The sequence below is a fragment of the Haliaeetus leucocephalus genome, unplaced genomic scaffold (assembly GCF_000737465.1).
Source record: "Haliaeetus leucocephalus isolate CR32 unplaced genomic scaffold, Haliaeetus_leucocephalus-4.0 Scaffold140, whole genome shotgun sequence".
Taxonomy (NCBI): domain Eukaryota; kingdom Metazoa; phylum Chordata; class Aves; order Accipitriformes; family Accipitridae; genus Haliaeetus; species Haliaeetus leucocephalus.
The window spans coordinates 3,195,217-3,214,274 of record NW_010972576.1 but is presented as its reverse complement, the minus strand read 5'-3'; the positions used below and the strand labels follow the sequence as shown (position 1 = coordinate 3,214,274).

At 37.6% G+C, this 19,058-nt stretch overlaps 1 protein-coding gene across 3 annotated transcripts in view; it reads left to right on the top strand.

Moving 5' to 3' along the window:
• The window catches only part of RAPGEF2 (Rap guanine nucleotide exchange factor (GEF) 2), a 133,678-nt gene that overhangs the window by 52,911 nt on the left and 61,709 nt on the right, over positions 1–19,058 (top strand). Inside the window, exon 1 of one of the 3 annotated variants that reach the window (XM_010586086.1) lies at positions 7,360–7,731. The exons of the other annotated variants lie outside the window; for them this stretch is intronic. Within the exon in view, the coding sequence (XP_010584388.1) occupies positions 7,672–7,731 (60 nt within the window). The 5' untranslated portion in view covers positions 7,360–7,671. Of the gene's footprint in view, positions 1–7,359; positions 7,732–19,058 lie in introns of those variants that run through there. 3 annotated transcript variants of the gene reach the window in all.

The window sequence follows — 19,058 nt, the reverse complement described above, 5'->3', positions numbered from 1 at the left end:
GCTCCCTGATTTATTTGATTGGGTAAGAGGAGAGGGAAAGGGCATTTTTTTAGAATTTTATATTAAGGTCTCTTTATTTGAAGGATGTAATGTTGTGTTTTGACTTTTTTTTCTATCTAAAACCAATTTGGCTCATTTTGCTTAATAATTATTTTTAAAAGTAAGGGACAACTGAAGTTGCATGGGGTTTGTCACTGATAAAAGTGAAAGGTCTGGATAAATGATTTCTGTACAGTTGCTAGAGACAGGGCACAAAGTTCTCACGATATGTTAGTGCATGGTGCATTACACAAGGGAGGATATGCAGGGGCAAGAGGAGAGAGTTCTCTGAAAAAAAAAAATCTTATGCTGGTAAACTTTTTAGTTTTGATCAACTTCTTAGTGTTGATTTTAACTGGGAACCCCTGGAGTAGGCTCTTTGGAGACTCTCCTTGGTTAAGACTGTGGCTGAAGACAAAACCAAAAGTTATTTCCTTCCAACACACAACTGAAATGAATTAAAATCCTCTGTAACAGCAACCAGCCCTTTCAAAGTTAAACTTCCTCAACGTACCAGCGATAAACAGTTAGTTACCCCAAGAAATGTCCAAATAAACATTCAAGAACGTGGACAGAAAGGACTCAACGTCACATATGGTAGTAAAAATGACACACCGTTTCCACCATTATTTGGGGAATCTCGAAACCTAATGGGAGACTGGAGGTTTTCTGTCAGTCCCGTCTATGTCTGCACCTTGAACATAGTGATGACAGTTTCACATTCTTCCTTAATGATTCTAAGTAAATTCAAGGAAAACTGTTTTTTAAAACAAAAATACTCCCCCTCTACTACTGCCAAAATCTCCCAATGAATAACCAAACAATAAAAACCAACAGAAAACCAGTTAGCACTTAGAGAAGACTGGAGAAAAATCTGGGTTTTGTTTGGGTTTACTCTGTTAATATTTTATGCTGAAACATTAAATAATTGTTCCCCTCCCTTGGGTGGTCTCAGGTACATTCAGTTCCGTGCCAGAGCAATCATCCTTGCAATTCAAACATGTCAGTGTATTTCAGGTAACAGGATTCAATGGGGCTGGTAAAGAACATAATGGTCTAGAATTTGGGCAGTTGACTGACCTCAGAAAAATCCCTGAATTTTATTCTTACCATTTAACAGTGCAGCAGTAGGATACACATGAAAGAGGTATGCAGTTATCCAGCTTCCATAAAGTTTTCCTGCATTATTATATGGTGAAGAACATGAAATTTTGGGGGTGCCTCACATAAGTGAAGAACTTGTGTCCCTGGATTCCTGCTGTGAAATTGGTATGGACACAATGATACAGGGGGTTTTGTGGGTATTTGTTTTGTTTTGTTTTTCCTCCAAGGTAGTAAGGCAATTTGTATCTCAGTAGTGAACCTTGTCCCCAGCGGGTATGGATGCCAAGGTATTGTTTAGATCTGGTAAAGAGGCCTTGCTAGTCCTATATGCCCAAAATCATAATTTTTGACCTTAAAAGAGCATTTTCTTTTTTGCTTTCATGCTTTTTGTCATAGTTTACAAGCAGAAGGCACATCGTTGTGTTTTCTGATTTAATTAACATGTCATCTTAAACTCTTGTCCTTACACCAAAGTGAGAAAATTTTATGACCATTGGGAAAAACTTAATCTATCCTGACAAGACTGCTTTTTTTCCACTCCTGAAGTACTGAAACATTTAAGGAAATTAAACTAATCTGTGACCATTCTGTCAATTGAAGTCAGTAATATTTTGAATTTTACTGTCTAATTTTTAACATTTAATAATGATAATACATACTTTTAAAGCCATGTTACATGCATTAAACTTTAGGCTTGTGTAAGTAATAACCCTTTGCTTTATGTAAAAAACACAGCTAAATCAGTTAAACACCACATAAAGTGACTTCACATACATGCATACTAAATATGATTTTGATCTTGCAAGTAAAATTTAGTAAGACCTTAAAAGTGTTCCAGAAACACAAAAGATATGTTGATCCTTACTTCTTTTTTTGGTTGGTTTTTGGTTGGTTTGGTTTGGTTTTGTTTAAGAGCATTGTTAGTTTTAAAGCATAAGTAAATATGGAGTCCAGAGAAAAGTTTGTGTGCTCTGTTACGGTGGTGAGCCTTTGCTCAAATTGGTTTTGTAAGCTAAATTACATGCTCTGGAAATCGGGCATCTTGTTCCATTAGGGTTTCTTCATGTCTGTTCTAACATAATTGTCATATGAAAGAGAATTTGATGGCAAGTATTTTAAATGAATACTATAACTTGCTCCCATTTTAAGATGGATGGCATGCAAACAAAGTTTGCTGTACTGAAAACAGAGCTGTGCACAGAAGGTGACAAATGAGTCTGCTGTCAAAGGGAAGATTGGCAGTCTATGGCACATCCACCCAGCTGAGGCACCAGCCTGACTGCTCTGGGCTTGTCATTATTATAAAGATCCGGATTATAGATTCATCTGCAGCAGCAGCTCAACAGAAGGGCATTTGTTCAAATGGTCTGTAACATTAGTAAATGTGTTATCAAAACAGCACACATCGCTCCATTGTAACTGTTGCTTTGGTGTTGCCAGTGGTGCAGTGAACGTCCTTATGATGTTAATGCCACAGCTTTACTAATAAACCCCCCCCACTAATTTGGCAAATACTATTATCCATGTGTTTTGGCCAAAGTGGTGTTTTAGTCATAGAAACTCACCTTGGAGAACATATTTGGTAATTTTCCTTTAAATAAAACTCTGCTGAATAAAGTTCTCAAAGTTCTTGAGAAAATGCAAATAGGACAGGTGTGCCTGGACCATTCCATGTCTGCGTTATCCTGATAAACAGGAACTCGCTTGCATGAAATTGGGTCATATTACCAGAGATTTCAATTACTGGCAGTAAATTTGCCTAAATACATTAGAATAAGACTTTCGTATTGTATAGGACATTTAAATGGATTGTAGCATTTGGAATGAATTATCGTTCTGGGTTTTCAGTGGTTTCAGTTGGTGTTTTTAAATCTGATGGGAGCATCGGATGGTTATTTAGCAATCTCTCTTAAGGCTAGTGGGAGGGAGAGAGCATCAGCATTATAAAATTCAGAAGCACGCTCCTGGGAGCTTAATGGGTTTGTGTCCAATAGCCCTGAGCTTAAAACTAAGTTTTAAACCTCCATTTCTTTCCAAGTGAGGAGGGTGGGAGGGAAGCAAAGATACCTCTGCCTTGTTTTCCTTTAAAATTATGTACTCTATTCTTGTACTCTTCAGTTTAGCTGCCTATATTCTCCTACACAACTGTGTAATAGTCCATTCACTGTGAATGTTTTTGGGACACACATATTGTGGGGTTTTTGCCTTTATTCCTTGGTCTTTTTTTCAATTTATTTGACTCTGCCGCACCGCCTCCCTCCCCCCCCCCCCAGCCTTTTTCTGGAGTAAATTTGGTGACCTTACAGTGTTCCGTTGTCTTTTGCATAAGTTTTTGAACATGAAGGAAATGCTACTTTACACTGGATTTAAAGGGAGGGGGAAAATGTGCTGATAACTTATGTTTTTGAGGGACTTCAGGAAAAGAATGGTTTCTGTGTACGTAATCTGTATAAAAATTTAAGTACTCCTGTAAATAGCTGTGAGTTAAGGTGACTGCTTGAAATTGAAGATTTGAGGTAATCTGTTGTTGCAGCATTTGTCATTAACCTAAAAAGGTTTAATACTCCAAGCATTGTTGACACTGTTTAGGAGAATAATATCCATGTGAGATTATGTTCTAGAATGTAAAATTGTTGAGAGGCATTACAGTCAGATGGTACATGCTGCTGACATCTCTACCGATTTTTAACTTGAATTCAGAATTACTCTTTATGAATCCTGAAGCCTGTGAGTAGTCCAAGGATGTCCTAACATTTGTAGTTACTGTTGGAAGGGGTTTTTTTAATGTTCTTTTCTGTGACTCATAAAAAGATGCCAATTTTCTTATAAATGCAATATTTTGAAAGCAGCTGGGGATAGCCCATGATGTCCAATTATTGCACATCAGGTTTATTAACATCTCACTTTAATTGCCTAAAAGCATTTGCAAAAATGTCTTGCTTTTTCAAACTGTAGTCTAAGCAAGAAGTTCTTAACATGGGTTTTGAAATACACATGAACACAAAGTTGCAGTTAGGTTTTGTATAAACTATTCATACTTGTTTATGATAGAAACTTTCCAGGATATATTGTTCTGGTGTCTTACACTGATTTAAATTCCATTCATTCTACACTGAAACATATAACGATTCACAAAATATAATTTATATGTAATAATTTTCTGAACTGATAATGGACAGTACATACGATTACACTGCACCACTGTACCTGGAAAGTGGTGGCAGTTGAGGAGGAAGGAATAGGGAAATGGAATCAACCATTTATTTCTTGAAATTGTTTTGACTTACAAATTGCCTGTGAGTGGTGTTTTCTTCACCTAATTATATAAGTATCACTTTTCACATTTTAAATATAAAGAGGCTTTTTTCTATTTTGGAAACCACCAAGTTTTCATCAGTCTGATGCAGGTGAACATCAATTAGGCTTTGTTAGGTTGATTTAAATTTTGCATTAGTGTATGAAGTACAGACTTAATTTTCTAACAGGCAAGTAGAGGTGTATAGTAGTGACCAGCATAAGTAGTAAGGAAGTGTTTCATGGCTTCATCATCTGGAGGTTTTGTCTTTCACTACTGTTTTAATGGTTTCTTTCATGTTTTCATGTTACTCTTCAAGGCTTATGCCACAGAAACCAGGCTAGATTTTGGTTGGAAATAGCAACTGATGCAGAGTAAGATGCATATTGATAGTTAAGTATGTAATGGAGTTCAGGGTGTGCTCCCTTCCTATGCTGGGGAGACATTTCTGTCTTATCAGAACTTCATTTTTTCCTGACATGAGCGTAAAACACTGCGCTGAAATTCTGCTCATGGTGTTAACCGCAAGGCCACCAAATCAGACTCAAGAGGATTTTAATTTCTTTGTCAACAAGTAATATTTTTTAATTTTGTACTATAGAGGGTTTGTCTGAGCTTCCTAGAATGAATAACTTCCGCTATTTCTGGTCAGCACTTCATCAGAAAATTGACTGTGCTGAGCATTAGACTGTTTTACAAGGCTTAAGCATAATTTGACGTTTTTAAATCATCTGTTAGTTGCACTGGCAGATTGCAAAGACTTTTAAAAATTCTAAACTCATTTTTGTAGTTCAGTCGTTTAAAGAAGAACTTATCTTTTAGCATATACTAGAAGATCAAGGGCATGGGTGTCATTAAACTCTCATAAATGTAAATATATTCAATTTAAAATGTGCTGTGTGTGAAACGGTGTCCTTAGAATAACTGTGCAAAAAATAGACCAGATATTTCAGGATCATTTCTTGCTTTACTAGAATTCATTTCCACTATTTTTTATAGCCTCATTTACTAGCAGTCATTGTCAGTACCGAAAGAAATCACTGTGTAACAAACTAAACTCATTATCAGTGGACATGTTATTTTGGTGGAAGGCAGCTGCAGATTGTATGACATAGTATTCTGTAGTATTCATTTTTTTTTCCTGTGTGTTTATGCCTGTGTAGCAACTGTTAAGTCTGTTTTTCTATTGTTCTTGTTTAAAAAAAGAAAAGGAAAAAAAAAAGACTTTGAAGTTACTTTAAGCACAGATGGTCTCTCATTTTAAAGAATGTGTTGTAAACGTGTTCTAGAGAACTGTACTAAAGTTGAAGCCTAATGGAAGGTTGGCATGTTCCTGTTTGCCCTGGCTTGGTCTCCCCTGCGTCAAGTGGTGTGAATTCGTGGCTCTTAAGATGTTCGTCGTATAGGGCTGACAATTAGTTTATTGCCTGAGCACGTTCCCTGTTGCGTTTCAGCTCCTCTGCAGTGTGATTTTGCTGGTATAACATGAGAAGTGGTATAGTGTGAATGGGAGTGACTGGGGAAATTTCTGAGTTTCAGATATAATTACAGTCAGAGGCGAGAATTATAAAAGCCATATGTACGTCAGTCTCTTCCAGACCGTGTATCCCCTTTTGTTTTTAGTGGAATTTGTGTATTCAATGCGCAAGAAGAAGCAGGAGCTGTATTCAGAAAGACTTTAAATGTCGTCTTAAAGGGTTCTGGACGTTCACCTGCCACAGCCCCTGGGTATCTGTGGCCTGCGTAGCAGGGAAGCTGCTGAAAATCTGAGAGAGCTCATCAAGTGCACTGTTTATAAATACTTGATAACAATGTTTACAGCTCTGCAGCAGCACTCTTTTGGGTGGGGGAAAAAGGGAGGTGATGTCAACCCCTCTGCTTTATCCTCATCTTCATGAAAAGTCGTGTTCAGTTCAGGATTTGGCGAGGTAAACGTGGGTCCTTATTCCCACCCTGACTTCAGTGATATTCTTAGGAGCCAGCAGCGAAGGAATCCCTCCCCTCTGGGGCTGCCTTGATCTTCAGAGGCTGATACCAGATACAGGCAAGAGCTTGCTGTTTTATCTGCATTGTCCATCTCTACCTTAATGAGTGAAATGGTTAAGTATCCGAGGGGGCGAGCCTCAAGGAATGTGTCTTCCATTTGACTCGAATATTTCGGTGGATAAAGGGAGAGGGAGGGAGAGGAGAGAGAGCGAGAGAGAGAAACCCACTTACATCACTCGAACTGCATTGAGTGTGTGCCTGTGTGCAGGTTAAGAGACAGACTAGTGTCTTTGCTTTCTGCAGGAAGCAGCAATGCCGTTTGTATCCTAAGAGGAATTTTTTATTTAGAAAAGGAAGCATTCTTTCTACCCAGGAAATGGCTTTCCTTGTGCGTTGCTATGCCAACTGCCTGCAGCCATGGTCTTCCAAAGTAAGCACAATAACGTAATTATATTGGCGTATTGCATTCAGACTCATGATTCTCTGGGTTTTTGTGTGTGTGTAACTGTTGTATTTTTGTTGCTGACTCTTTGGGCGGTAGACGTGCTTGTCGTGATTGCAAGGAGCAGGCATCATAAAATTAAATGTCCATCAGTGTCATGCTGCTAAGATTAATTGTGCAAACTTGGTTAGCTGAGTGGAACAGAGATCACTGGTCACTACTCTGTCAGCATCATTAGCAGCCAGGGGAGGAGGTCCCTATTCGTGTGCTCTGCCCTGATTTTGGGGGAGTGGAGGGTAGTGGTGGCAGGGGGGGGAGGCTGCGTGCGTGTGTGTGTGATTGCAAATGAAACAGGAGTATTAACAATGCTTGGCTGAATGCTGGAGGCTGGTTCCTACACCCTGACTAATATAATACTGTATTAAGCCTTTTTGAGGGAGTCTCTGTGCAGTCAGCCATTTTAGCTTTTTTCCTCCTTTTTCTTTTCTTCCCATTCCTAAGGCTCAGGGAATGGTTTTGGTCCCTTGGATGAATGCTGGATATGTAGGGTTTCATCAGGCTCTGTATGTCCTGACATGCTTAGACTTTCAGTGTTACAAAAATGGAGACTAACGCTGTCGTTCGGATTGCTGCTCTGCACTACAAGTGCGAGGGGGCTTTTGAGCTTACCAGTAGTGACACTTTTAGCTCCAGCTTGGTTTCCCCCCTCCTCCTCTTTTTAATTTAATGCCGTAGAGGGTGACTTGCCATCCATAAGAAATTGGTACATGATGTATAAATTCAGTTCGGTTTATGTTTCTTCATTATGAAACCACTTGCAATCCCAGCTAACCATGGAGTTATGGGCCAGCAGGAGAAACACTCAGTAAGTATTGCAAATTCTGTTTGTTCTATCAATAACCTGTCACGGGCAAACTGCATGGAGATTGAAACTGCTTGTCGTCCTGCGTACGGGCTTTCCTGCTTGTGAATTTAATAGTGGGTTTCGAGGCAAAGCTGTACCTGAGGTGGCATTAGAGTTGGTGGCTGTATTTAAGATTGCTTTTAGCTTAGAAAAGGCAACTCTGTATGTTCTTTTTGAATATTAAAAATTTATTTGAAGAAATGCTGACATACTTTCATTGAGCAAGAAGCAATGAGCATTCCGTTAAAATTGTTATGCATTTCTTAAAACTTTAAAGAAATACTCAAGCTGTATAACAAGTGATATAATTGTAGGTGATGATAGGAATAGATTTATTCTGTCTAGTGTGTGGTACTAGTGTGCTGTTGCCTTGTAGCATGGCGTTTAACATCTGTGATACACTTATGCTGAAAATGCAGAAACTGTTAGTAAAACATGGAATGAACAAAAGGAGAAGTACTGATGCTTTCTAATTGATCCCATGAGTCAGCTACACCTTTGTCATGCTTTAATCCCATAGGCTGCCTGTGTTTATTGTTTGGGAAAAATGCATTCATAAGCAGAAGAGCAAACATTATTTAACAAGGCCTCAGGTGTAAGGAATTAGAAATTTAGGTTTTACGTGATAAAAACATTATAGAAGTATGTATTGTTATTGTTCAGTTAACATGTTTAAATCTTCATGCTAGATTTTATATGGTTCAATATAATTTTCAATCTGACAATTTGTTTCTTGAAAAGATCTATATATATAATGTTCTGTGCATACTATATGTGCTAGAATGTACATGGGAATGTGTACAGTATGTTCAGCATATACAGCTAAGAATCATAAATATTGGGAAGATGTGATAGCAGGAACTTCTTAAAGGATAAACATTTTCCTCAAGACTTCAGTTTTGATTGTGTAGAAATACAGAAACTAATCTAGAAAGATTTCAGAATGTCTAGTGGATTTTTCTTATGCATGTAGCAGACATAGCACAGTTTCTTGCTGTAGACTGACTTGTTCCTTTCCCTTCTTCTTAATTACATTCTAAGTATAAAGGAGTTCATGTTACCAAATCATTTGGTGTTCATGAAATATTTAGAACTTAATCTAAAAAAAAAAAACCAACCCCAAACTCCTTTCCTTCTGAAACTCAAGTACTAAAGAAGCTGAAATAGAATAGGTTACCTTGACTTTGCAAATAGGAATAAAATGCGAAAGCTGTATATGTATTTGTTTTTCCTGCTCTTTTTACTCTCCAAAGAATGTTGATGAAAAGTTCTAGATTGATTCTGGTAACACAGCAAGTCTAACCAATATAAAATAATTGCTTGTAGGTAAAGGAAAAAAATAACCTGGCATTTTAGAGACTCTACGTTACAAGCTCTGTCATATTTTAATTGTATTACTTTGAGTTAATTTAATCACAAAGATAAATTTCACTCTCTGGACCAAAATGTAGGAATACTAAAAGGGAAAAGGTCAAGGTACTGCTTTACAAGAAAATTAGTTTACTTGAAGAAAAGTCCACATATATGTAAGAGAAAGAAATCTTACTTTGACATAGGGCTGGCATGCAATTGCTGATTTTGCATGAACAAGAGTCATAGTTTAAAGTTTATATAGAAGTTTAAAATGACACTGTTGGGACACAATGTAGCTCAGCAAACACCACCACTTTGGTAATGAAACTTTCCGTGCTTGTTCTCTAGGTAGAGGTTATTTTGCTTGGAAAATGGGACTGAAAGATGTGAATTCTTGGTAGAGAGGGAAGGCAAGCTTGAGGTTTCAAGATATAGAGACTTTGTCTTGCTTTGCTTAAAAGGAGAACTTATTGAATTAATAATTTTTGGTGATGAGTTATTTTCATATTAGTATGTTCCCAGAATCCTAAATCTTTTATTGATCTCTGACTTGATCTTATTTCAAGGATAGAGCCTTAATTACTTCTGTGACATCCCTGCCTAAAGTCTGACAGCTTGATTTGCTGCGACAATCTGGAATTGAATGCAAAAATTTCCTGTGTAAGGTTTCACAAAATTCTGTGAATTAATTTTAGTTAATGCTGTTAAAATGTTAATTTCATGCTAGTTTAGTTAAGGAATGAGAGATATGGTTTAAATCTACTGTTCTGTGAAAATGGTACGCAAACTGACCATTAGGTTCATCATGGTGAAAATGGAGAGAGGAAAAGTGAAAAATCATGTTGTGTTTCCTAGATAATTTAATAAAAGAAATAAAAGCAGCCGCATCAGTCAAGTGTACTGGTCCTAAATGCCTCATATTTCATAAACCGGAAGAGTTTGAAGCAGTGCTGCAGATGCCTATCTGAAGGTGGTATTGATCTATGGGTGAAGTTCCTTGACACACAACTGTTGCCATCTGCTGAACAGGGAGTAAAAGTATGCTCTGGGTGAAAGACAGCAGAGAAATGGAAGCTGGATTGTTGCAAAAGTAGTTCTGCTGAGTTCTTGTATTTGATGCACTTAACCAGATTTCATGTATTTCAGTAGGTTCATTCTATTTGGCTGTGTCCTTGCTGGTTTTAAGAGTCCTCTCAACTAGCTTTGTAGTGCTCTCATTTTAATTTTCCTAATCTTAAAGGTTAGGAGGATGAGTGATATTTCAGTAAATGTTGTTTTGTGGATGTTGAAACAACATTCTCTTGAAAAGCTTCACACATTGCATCTTATAAGTGCTTTATTATGTGAAAAAAATAACATGAAAGTCTAGTGCATGAAGGTTCCCACAGTAGGCTTGGGCCTTCTAAAATGTTATCTTTCTATCTCATTTCTCCTTTTCCCTTGTATGTGTTGTTTGTAGGAACTTTACTTAAGGTCACTTTAAAAAAAAAAAGAAAAAATTGTCAGGTATAATGGCTTTTTAAAATGCAACTTGAGATGCAGAGTTCTTTCATGACTGTGTAATGATTAACAGCTCGTGCATTGCAGAGTGCATTGGAGTGACTTATGAGCAACCTGTAAGAAAGTATAAGTTACATTTTTACTTTGGGTATTATTGAAATAAAATCTGCTAATAAAGGATATGTTTCACTGCCAGCCCAGTGACTCTCCTTTAGTGATCATGTAGGTACTGCAGTCTTTTGATGTGCTTGACCTGTCTTGAATTACTGAAAAATATTGAAAGCAATAAGTCAAATCTTTGGCTTGTTCTTACCATATTTTAGTTCACAAAGATTTGTGGCTCTGTGCTAGGGGCCCCATCGCTCCCAGGAATGAGAAGGAAATGAATGGTATTTTGAGGAAAAGTCTTGAGTGGTACTTGTTCAAATATGGTTATTTTAGTACTACACACCAAATACTGTGTGTAGTAAGGGTGCTGGTTGGCACGCTTTCCTAAGAAATCTAGAACTATACAGAATAACAGTAATTTTCTGTTATTGGAGGGGATCATCAGTATTGTTTTATAACTCACACAATAAATGTAACCTGGGATAGTTATTAGTCCTTTGAGTGAGCATCATGCAGCACTAAGACATGGGAAAAAGAAGTGTGATGTTGTGATCAGGTGGCTACGCTTGGTAAGCTGAATAGTCTGAGGTGGCATCGTACCTGGATTTTTTTTTTATATGTATATCTGGAAAAAAAGGACGACATATGAAAAGGAACTCCGACTGTTAGCTACTGTAACTGCTGATGGTTGTGATTTTGTTAATCTTAATGAATTACATTGCACTTGATACAGATTTTTTTTCTGTTGTTGTTAGGCACCTTTATTTTTATCACTTACTGAAACCAGATTTCTGGTTTGGCCCCTTCTGATTATTCCTTTCCTCTTAATTTGTATATTTAAAAAAAAAAAATCCTCTCTGAAGACCAATAAAGGAGTTGTGGATTTTTCATGTGATTAGGAATAGTGTTTAACCTCTTCATAGATGCATTATGATACAGTCTTCAATTACATGACCATATATCTTCCACAAGATTCATCTCAAGATGGATAGCTCTGGTTTAACGAGCAGCTGTTCGATATTTTGGGCTAGCTTCATTGCTCAGAAGGCCGGGTTCTGTTTGTGGCATACTATTCCAGTCCGACTCAGAAGATGAAAGCATTATTTATTTTTTTTTTTTCTTCTGTGGCTTTTTAAAGTGTTTGTAACTACAGTGTTCATGCAATTCATTAATGTAGTGCCGGGGGAGTAGGGGTGGGGGTGGGATTATTTTCATTTTTCAGGTAGCTCTGCTGAAGCAAATCTTTGGTAAAAAGTAAGGATAGAATTTTGAGAACTTAAGATGCTTATTCCTCAGCATAGCTAGGTGTACATAAGTGTTCAAAGTATGGATTTTGTTATTTGAATTTTCTGTGTATTGGCTCAGTTCAGGCACCCACAGCTTAATGATCATTTGAAGGGTTGATTTTAAGTGACTTGCCTGGCATCCTACCAGAGATCTGCGGTAGAGTCTGGCTAAATTCCTGTTCTCCAGGACAACATTTAACTGCAGATTTTCTCAAAAGCTTATAAATGGCAAAATTTGGGTCATTTCATAGGAATGACAGTGAATGCATTAGTGACCTGTAGAGTTGGCTATGAAAGCATCCTTGGCACATAGGAGATGTCCTGCCATCTTTCCATTACTGTTTCAAGGCCTGGGCATTGCACAACATATTTAAAAGGGAGGGGAGAACCACACCAGAAAAGCCACCGTCTATATGTATATTGTGCATGTGTGCACAAAACTGCTTTCTCTACCTTCTGAAAAAGTAGCTGAAATTTTTTCAGGTTGACATGAATAGTTGGTATAGAAGATCTCACAGTAGGGCATTCGTTTAGCAAATTTATGAAGTAGGAAAAGTTCAGGCCTCACAATAAGAATTGGGAAACTAACAGAATCAGTATTACTGGTTCTGATTTACGTTCCAAAGTGGCCAAATCTAGTGGTGGTGTTGGAGTGCTTGCAAAGTGATGTCTATGATGGTGCACACTGAAATGTGTTGTGTCATAGTCACAATACAGATGTGAACCTGAAAAGGAAAGTCAGCTTCTTCCAACATGCTATTTTGAGACGAACAGACTAATGCTATTTATCATTGCTGAGTTTTAAGCACTCCTGCCTGATCTTCAGGCATGCTGAAAATTCAGCTGAAATTGAGAGCTGCTGATACACAACAATTAAAAAAAAAAAATAAAAAATCAAGCAACCAAAAAGCCAAATGTCAAAAGAGAAAAAGAATCCTAAATCCCTTAAGGTACTGTTGATTTGCTCCTGATTCTACTAGTTAATAAAGACACAGGAATAATAGAAGCTCTAAAAAGCAGAAGATAATGGACTGTGTTGTGCTAAGTGTAGCATAGATTAAAAATATCAGGGAATTAGCAATATGCATGTATAGTAGCCTGAAGTCCATTGTAACCAGAAGCAAGCACGGTCAGCTAAGGAAATCCTGTACCTCAGTATCTCAAGTTGATTCTTCCACCTGCAAAATATTTGCACTCCCTTGGAGAGTACTGGCTCAGTGATACTTATGCTTGTACTTAGACAATTTCCAAGTAACATAAACTTAACAGTTTAGCAAATGCACTTGTAAAAATATTCCAGGAAGTTGAAGTAAATTAGATTTTTGGAAATTCCATTTTTAATTATCTAAAGCAGGGCATCTCAGTGATATGCAAAGAAATATGTAGCTTATAAAAGGATTAGAAACTGCTGTCAGTTGTGTTGCTTGTTTTTGCAGTTGTGATTGCCGCTGCTGCTGGGGGTACTACTCCAGTATGCAAAAGCGAGGGAAGTGTCTCTGTTCTGTGTCTGCTGCTGAGATGACCTGAAGCTCATCTGCAAAATACTTCTGTACTTGATAGCTTTACAAGTTGTCTGCAAAATCAATGAAATAGCAAAAGATAACTGCATGTGATTTAACAATACAAGCATTATAGGAACCATGATTTCTAATTTCTAAACTGGAACTGGATAAACATTTAAACTGTGTTCAGACTATCAGCTCTCTGGGATAATGAATGAATGTTGATGCTAGAAACTCTTAAGTATATATATTTTTTTAAGCTTATTTAAAGTTTGCTTTTCTTCAACTATCTTAGATATTTTTTTCTTCCCTGGTATATTTATTCTAGGCTTTAAATTGCTATAGATTAGTCCTTAAGAGCATCCTTGATGTTTGAAAAGCTGAACTAATTTTACTAACCCTTTCATGAATACACAGTGGTGTGAATTTTTTTTTGTCTGACTGAAATAAATACAAGATTTTCAGGATCTCAATATTATTTTATTAAAGTCTGATTTTGATTTTTGATATTTTAGTTGCAATAGCAGATATATAACAAGACTATTAATTATTTTCACTTACTAATATTGATGCATTCTTGTTAGTGTTCTCTAAATTAAAAAAATCAATAAAAGTAATACTACTAGGAAAAAAAACCCCAAACTTGATAGTAGGGTATTTCAAGAGTTCACGCAGGTGAGGGTAATACTGAAGCAGTGTTTCCAGTGTTCTTTATTGCCAGTGCATGAGGAGTCCTACTGACTGTGAAAACCCTACATAAGTCTAGTTAATGTTAAGGATTTGAGAAAAATGAAGTATTAACGTTTCAAGATTTACCTTTGACCAAAGAACCTTGTACCTGCCACACTTCATTTTCAATACTGTATTTAAAAGAGTCTGGTAGCTATAGTGCAAAAGAAGCGTGGGATGACCCCTGCAGGTCTGCAGGCTTTTTAGGATTCTAAACTCTGCATGCTTAACCCATCAATCTGTTACTGAGATATAACTGGCACTCATACAGTATCCCAGTACTGGATGGTTGGTGGTTCTTCCAGTTTTGTCAGCTTGCCAGTAGTCTTTTTTGCTGTTCATTTAGAGATGGTGATGATTCAGCTGAGAACCACAGCAAGAATAAACTGTACTGAAGGGGTCTCTGCTCAGTGGGTTGCTTGTGAAAGCTGATCCTGTGCCCAGGAGCTGGAATTTATAGGAGTGTTTGTCATTCCTTCCTAAACCCATGTTTGTATGGGGGTACTAGAAGGGCAGATGAAGGACAACAGATTACCTTCAACATCACCCACATAAAAGCATTGCAAATAGCCTTACGTTAACATAGCATCTGGCCCAAATAGTGCTGCTACTAAGTCCCTAATACATCTGAGATACAGGGGTGGAGATGAGCTATTGCCTAATTTTTTCTTTTTTTTCCTCTCTTTCTCTTTTTTTTTTTTTCTTGGAAAACATGAAGGACCACAACCAATTGCATTTGCTGAAATAACTGGAAGACAGGATGAAATTTTGTGTAGGTGTTGTTTGTAATTTACACTTGTGGTGCTGGTGTTGGTTATTAGACTAGTGCAGTTTGGTAAGATGCAAGAATGTGGGTCCAGCCTTTGGCCAAAAGCTTTCATCTGTCTTTTTGGGTTGCTCTCACTGCAAATGTGAAGCTTGCTACTATGAACCAACTCTACGGTATTTAGCTAACCTGGCATTCTATACTTGGCCTAAACCTTAAGCTGGTCAAAAAGCTAAAAATAAGGGCACCAGCCTTTCTGTGATCCATGGTCTGCATTGCAAATGTTGGAGCACAAAATCCCAGCATGTTTAGTTCCCTTGTCACGAAAAGTGAAAGGGGATTTTCCTAAATGAGGAGTAGCCTGCTAAATCTCCCCAGCTTGGACTGGCTAGTTTTCTAGCCTTTCCTGAGTCCTGTGTTATAGGCAGTCCATTTGATGTCTCCTGTAATATGCCATTCCTACCAAAGCCTGTCTAGAGAGCCTTAAAAAGCCATCAAATAATTTGATCGGCTACAGATTTCAACAGTTACTGTGCTTTGTGTTCCCTATGCTGGGTAGTAGATGGGAGTGTGAGTGCCCTTCCTATAATTCAGGAAGGCTTTCTGATGTTTCCTTACATGTCTTGTGAGTCCCAGTTTAGTGACTACTGTAAAGGACAACAGAAAGCTCTGAACCATTTGACAAAATGTGAAGATTTTGCCTTCAATATGAATATGGTTGTGACTCCCTACACTCAAATATATGCATACCTCCATGGCATTTGCAGCTTGTGATGGAGATGACACTTTTCCTTTGGACTGGGAATATGAAAACTGGTTTAATACCAGCCTTCTCTTTCAGCCCCAGCTTCTTGACTTGAATCAGGAGCCAACTGCTTTTCAAATAGAGGAGAAGCAGGCTTGTGTGTTAGGATGCAAAGTAGGACAAAGTATTACATTATAGCTGCATTTAGTATCTGTTATTAAGCTAACAAATGCTATGGCAATCAAAATGTAGCTCCATGTATTTCAACTGTCCCAGGGTTGACTGGTGACCAAATGCCGACGTTTGGTAGCAGTAGTGTCCTCTTGGTAACTGCAGTTACTTGATCTTCAGATATATGGACCGCCAGAAACCACATTGTAAACCCAGACAATAACCCAATGGTCAAAATTCCTCAACCTGTGATTTCTTTCACTCAGCCTATAAATATTGCCTCATTTTATCTGGCTATAGCCTTTCAGCTTGCTTGCTTACAAGCGTGGGCACTGTGCACTGGGTCATTTGGACACACCAACTGGGTAGCTTGACTCCAAACTGTGACTTTGCAAGTAGGAAAAATGGATTAAAGCTTTTCTTTTCCTCTTCTGAAGAATGATTTCATAAAAATGACGTTGTGCTATTTTGTAGGTCTTCGCCTTTTGTGTATTTAGTCACGTTGGCTTGCTTTATAGTTAAAAATAGGCTTTTACTGTGCTGTGCTGCTGTTATTCCTGCAGAGCAAGGAGAATGGGACCTGGGTTGTGCTGTTAGGACTCCATCCATAGCATTGTTTCCTAACTGCCTATCTGCTGCTGCGCACCTGCCAACCTACCGAGTGCTGTAGGAGTTACATGACTGCCAGGAAGGTCTAATGTGGGATGATTTGAAAGGGCATGGTAATGCCTGAAAAAGAAGATGGCTGCCGAACTGGACCATAAATTTAATATTGGTAGTGGGATCGATGGATTGAAAACAGGGTGATGAAGGACATTGTACCTGAAAACTGGATGTATTTAGTTGTGGTTGAAAAAAAAAAAAATTTCTAGATTTTAGGAAATCTAAACTGAATTGTGGGAATTATTTCTTAGTTAGCTATAGCCTAGGTTTGCTGAACCATCAACCCTGTTCTCATTTTAACCCAGCTACATTTTTTGTGTTCTTGATTTGTTTTTTTTCTTATATGTAAGCAGCTAAAGGTACTTCAAAACTTGCATTGTACACTCTCTGCCTCTGCTGCTTCACTGATCAGGGTACAGCTTGACCTCTAAATCTTAATGTATTCCTGATAACAAGCTAGGGAAAAAAAAAAATCTTCCAAATACTTGGCAGGCAGTAGCTCTCTACTCTTCTAGATTGCTCAGGAAAGAGCCAGATGTCAGACTTGGATGTGTCTCCCTGGAGCGCTTGCCTTTTCAGTTTTGACCCACATCACCAGTGGATTTTTAGCTAGGTTTTTCTGGCCTTTAATAAGAAGCTGACTATAGGGGGCTTTGGTTTGAAATACCCATAAATAATGTAGAAAGATCTTTTTTCTGTTGTCCTCACTTTTAAGGAACCACGAGGAAAAGGAAAATGCATGAATTTATGGATTTCAGAGCCTTTGTAAAGTGTCCTACTTAAATAATTAACTCTGCATCTGGAAGTGGTGGTCCACTGAATTTTTTTTAAGGCAGCAGAGAAGACTCGTACTAATTCTTTTCAAAGAGAAGCTGTTCACAGCTGTAGGAGCAGAATAAAAAGCAAACTAAAATGAAAACAGTGTTAGTTTCTGCTAATAACTGTAGAAGCCTGCATGCTAGGTGTACCTCTCCTTGCCTGTTGGTGTATGACTTCTGCAAACCTTTTCTGTTGTCTGACTCCTGGAGTTTCTGTCCTGTTCAGTCTTGCTTGTTTCCAAAACAGGAGGTTCTTTTAGTTGATACTTTATTTTTTACTTTTTTTTTTTTGTTTTTTTTTTTTTTTTTTTTTTTTTTTTTTTTAGTTTTGTGAGTAGATGAGAGATTTCTCGCACTTCAGAGCAAAGGATTTCAAATATTTCTGTTTAGCAGAAAGTTTCCAAGGTCCCTGAATACAGCTGCTATTCCTAAATAAATGGATATAAAAGCATAGTTTCACAAACAGTGGCATGCATGTCAGCAGTAATATACAGAAAATCTAGTTATCTACCTCTTTCCTGTTGAAGGAAGAGGTTGTTTAGACAGTTAAATGTCACTCCTACACCTGCCACTTCCATTAGTATTGTACATTACTATTCTTTCTGTGATGATGGTACCCAGGGAAAACTAAATTTAGGAATTCCTGAGTTAGAGTAATAAGATTTTTTTTATTATTTTGTTTTAAGTGGAGGTGCAATGTTCCAGCTGGAGTTTTATTCGGTTAAGCATGCAGAGATAACATGTTTAATGCAGTAAATGACTAAAATGTCTACCACTTTTAGGAAAGAAAGTAACCTTCTTAATCTCTTGCAGGATGGGGTGTTACAGCAAAGACCATTCTAGCACTGTCATAAATCAGAGGTTAAGATTTGACTCTCAAATTTTGCTTCTTGCAAGGTGACTCAATACAGTAGGTGATGTACATGCACACATCATGGGTCTCTATAGCTTATCTTCTGGTAGGTGGGAGAAAAAAAGATGAACTTCACTAATTATATTTGTAGAACGGGCTTCAGTTATTGATCCTAGTATTTCCAGCTGATTTCTGTGCTCCTTATTTTTTCTGCAGCTTGGCAATCTCCAATTTAAAATCTCTTCATAAATAGGTGCCATTGAAATATTTCATGGTGTTAGTAGAATATACAAGTTGCTACATGACTTGTGTTTTTTAGTATGCTGTTGACCTAAGGCAGGAATATAAGGGATGATTTAAACTCTGTGTGCACACCTGCACAGACACAAATAGATAAATTTCTGGAAGTCACATCTGAATGTCAGCATTTTAAGCAGAAAAACATGGTGCTTCAATTCAATTCACAATGTCTCCTTGCTCTAAAGCGGCCTTGGTTTTAGCAGGCACCATGTAGGGCCTTCTTGTTTTGCTTTGTTGTTGAAGGAAGTTGGGAAACCATTATCTTGTGAATATGTTGTTGTGGACATCTAGAAAAGTTAGGTGATTTTTTTTTTTTTTAAGGGCTAATTGAACTTGGCATTTAATATTACAGTTTTGGCTAACTGACACTTAGACTACAAAGAAAAGCTCTGCAGGTTGTTTCAAAATTTAATGGAAATATTAATGTAAAAGATGGTTCTGTGTTGATTTGTGTAAGTAATTTTAAATGGCTCCGCACAGTTGTTGGTGCATGG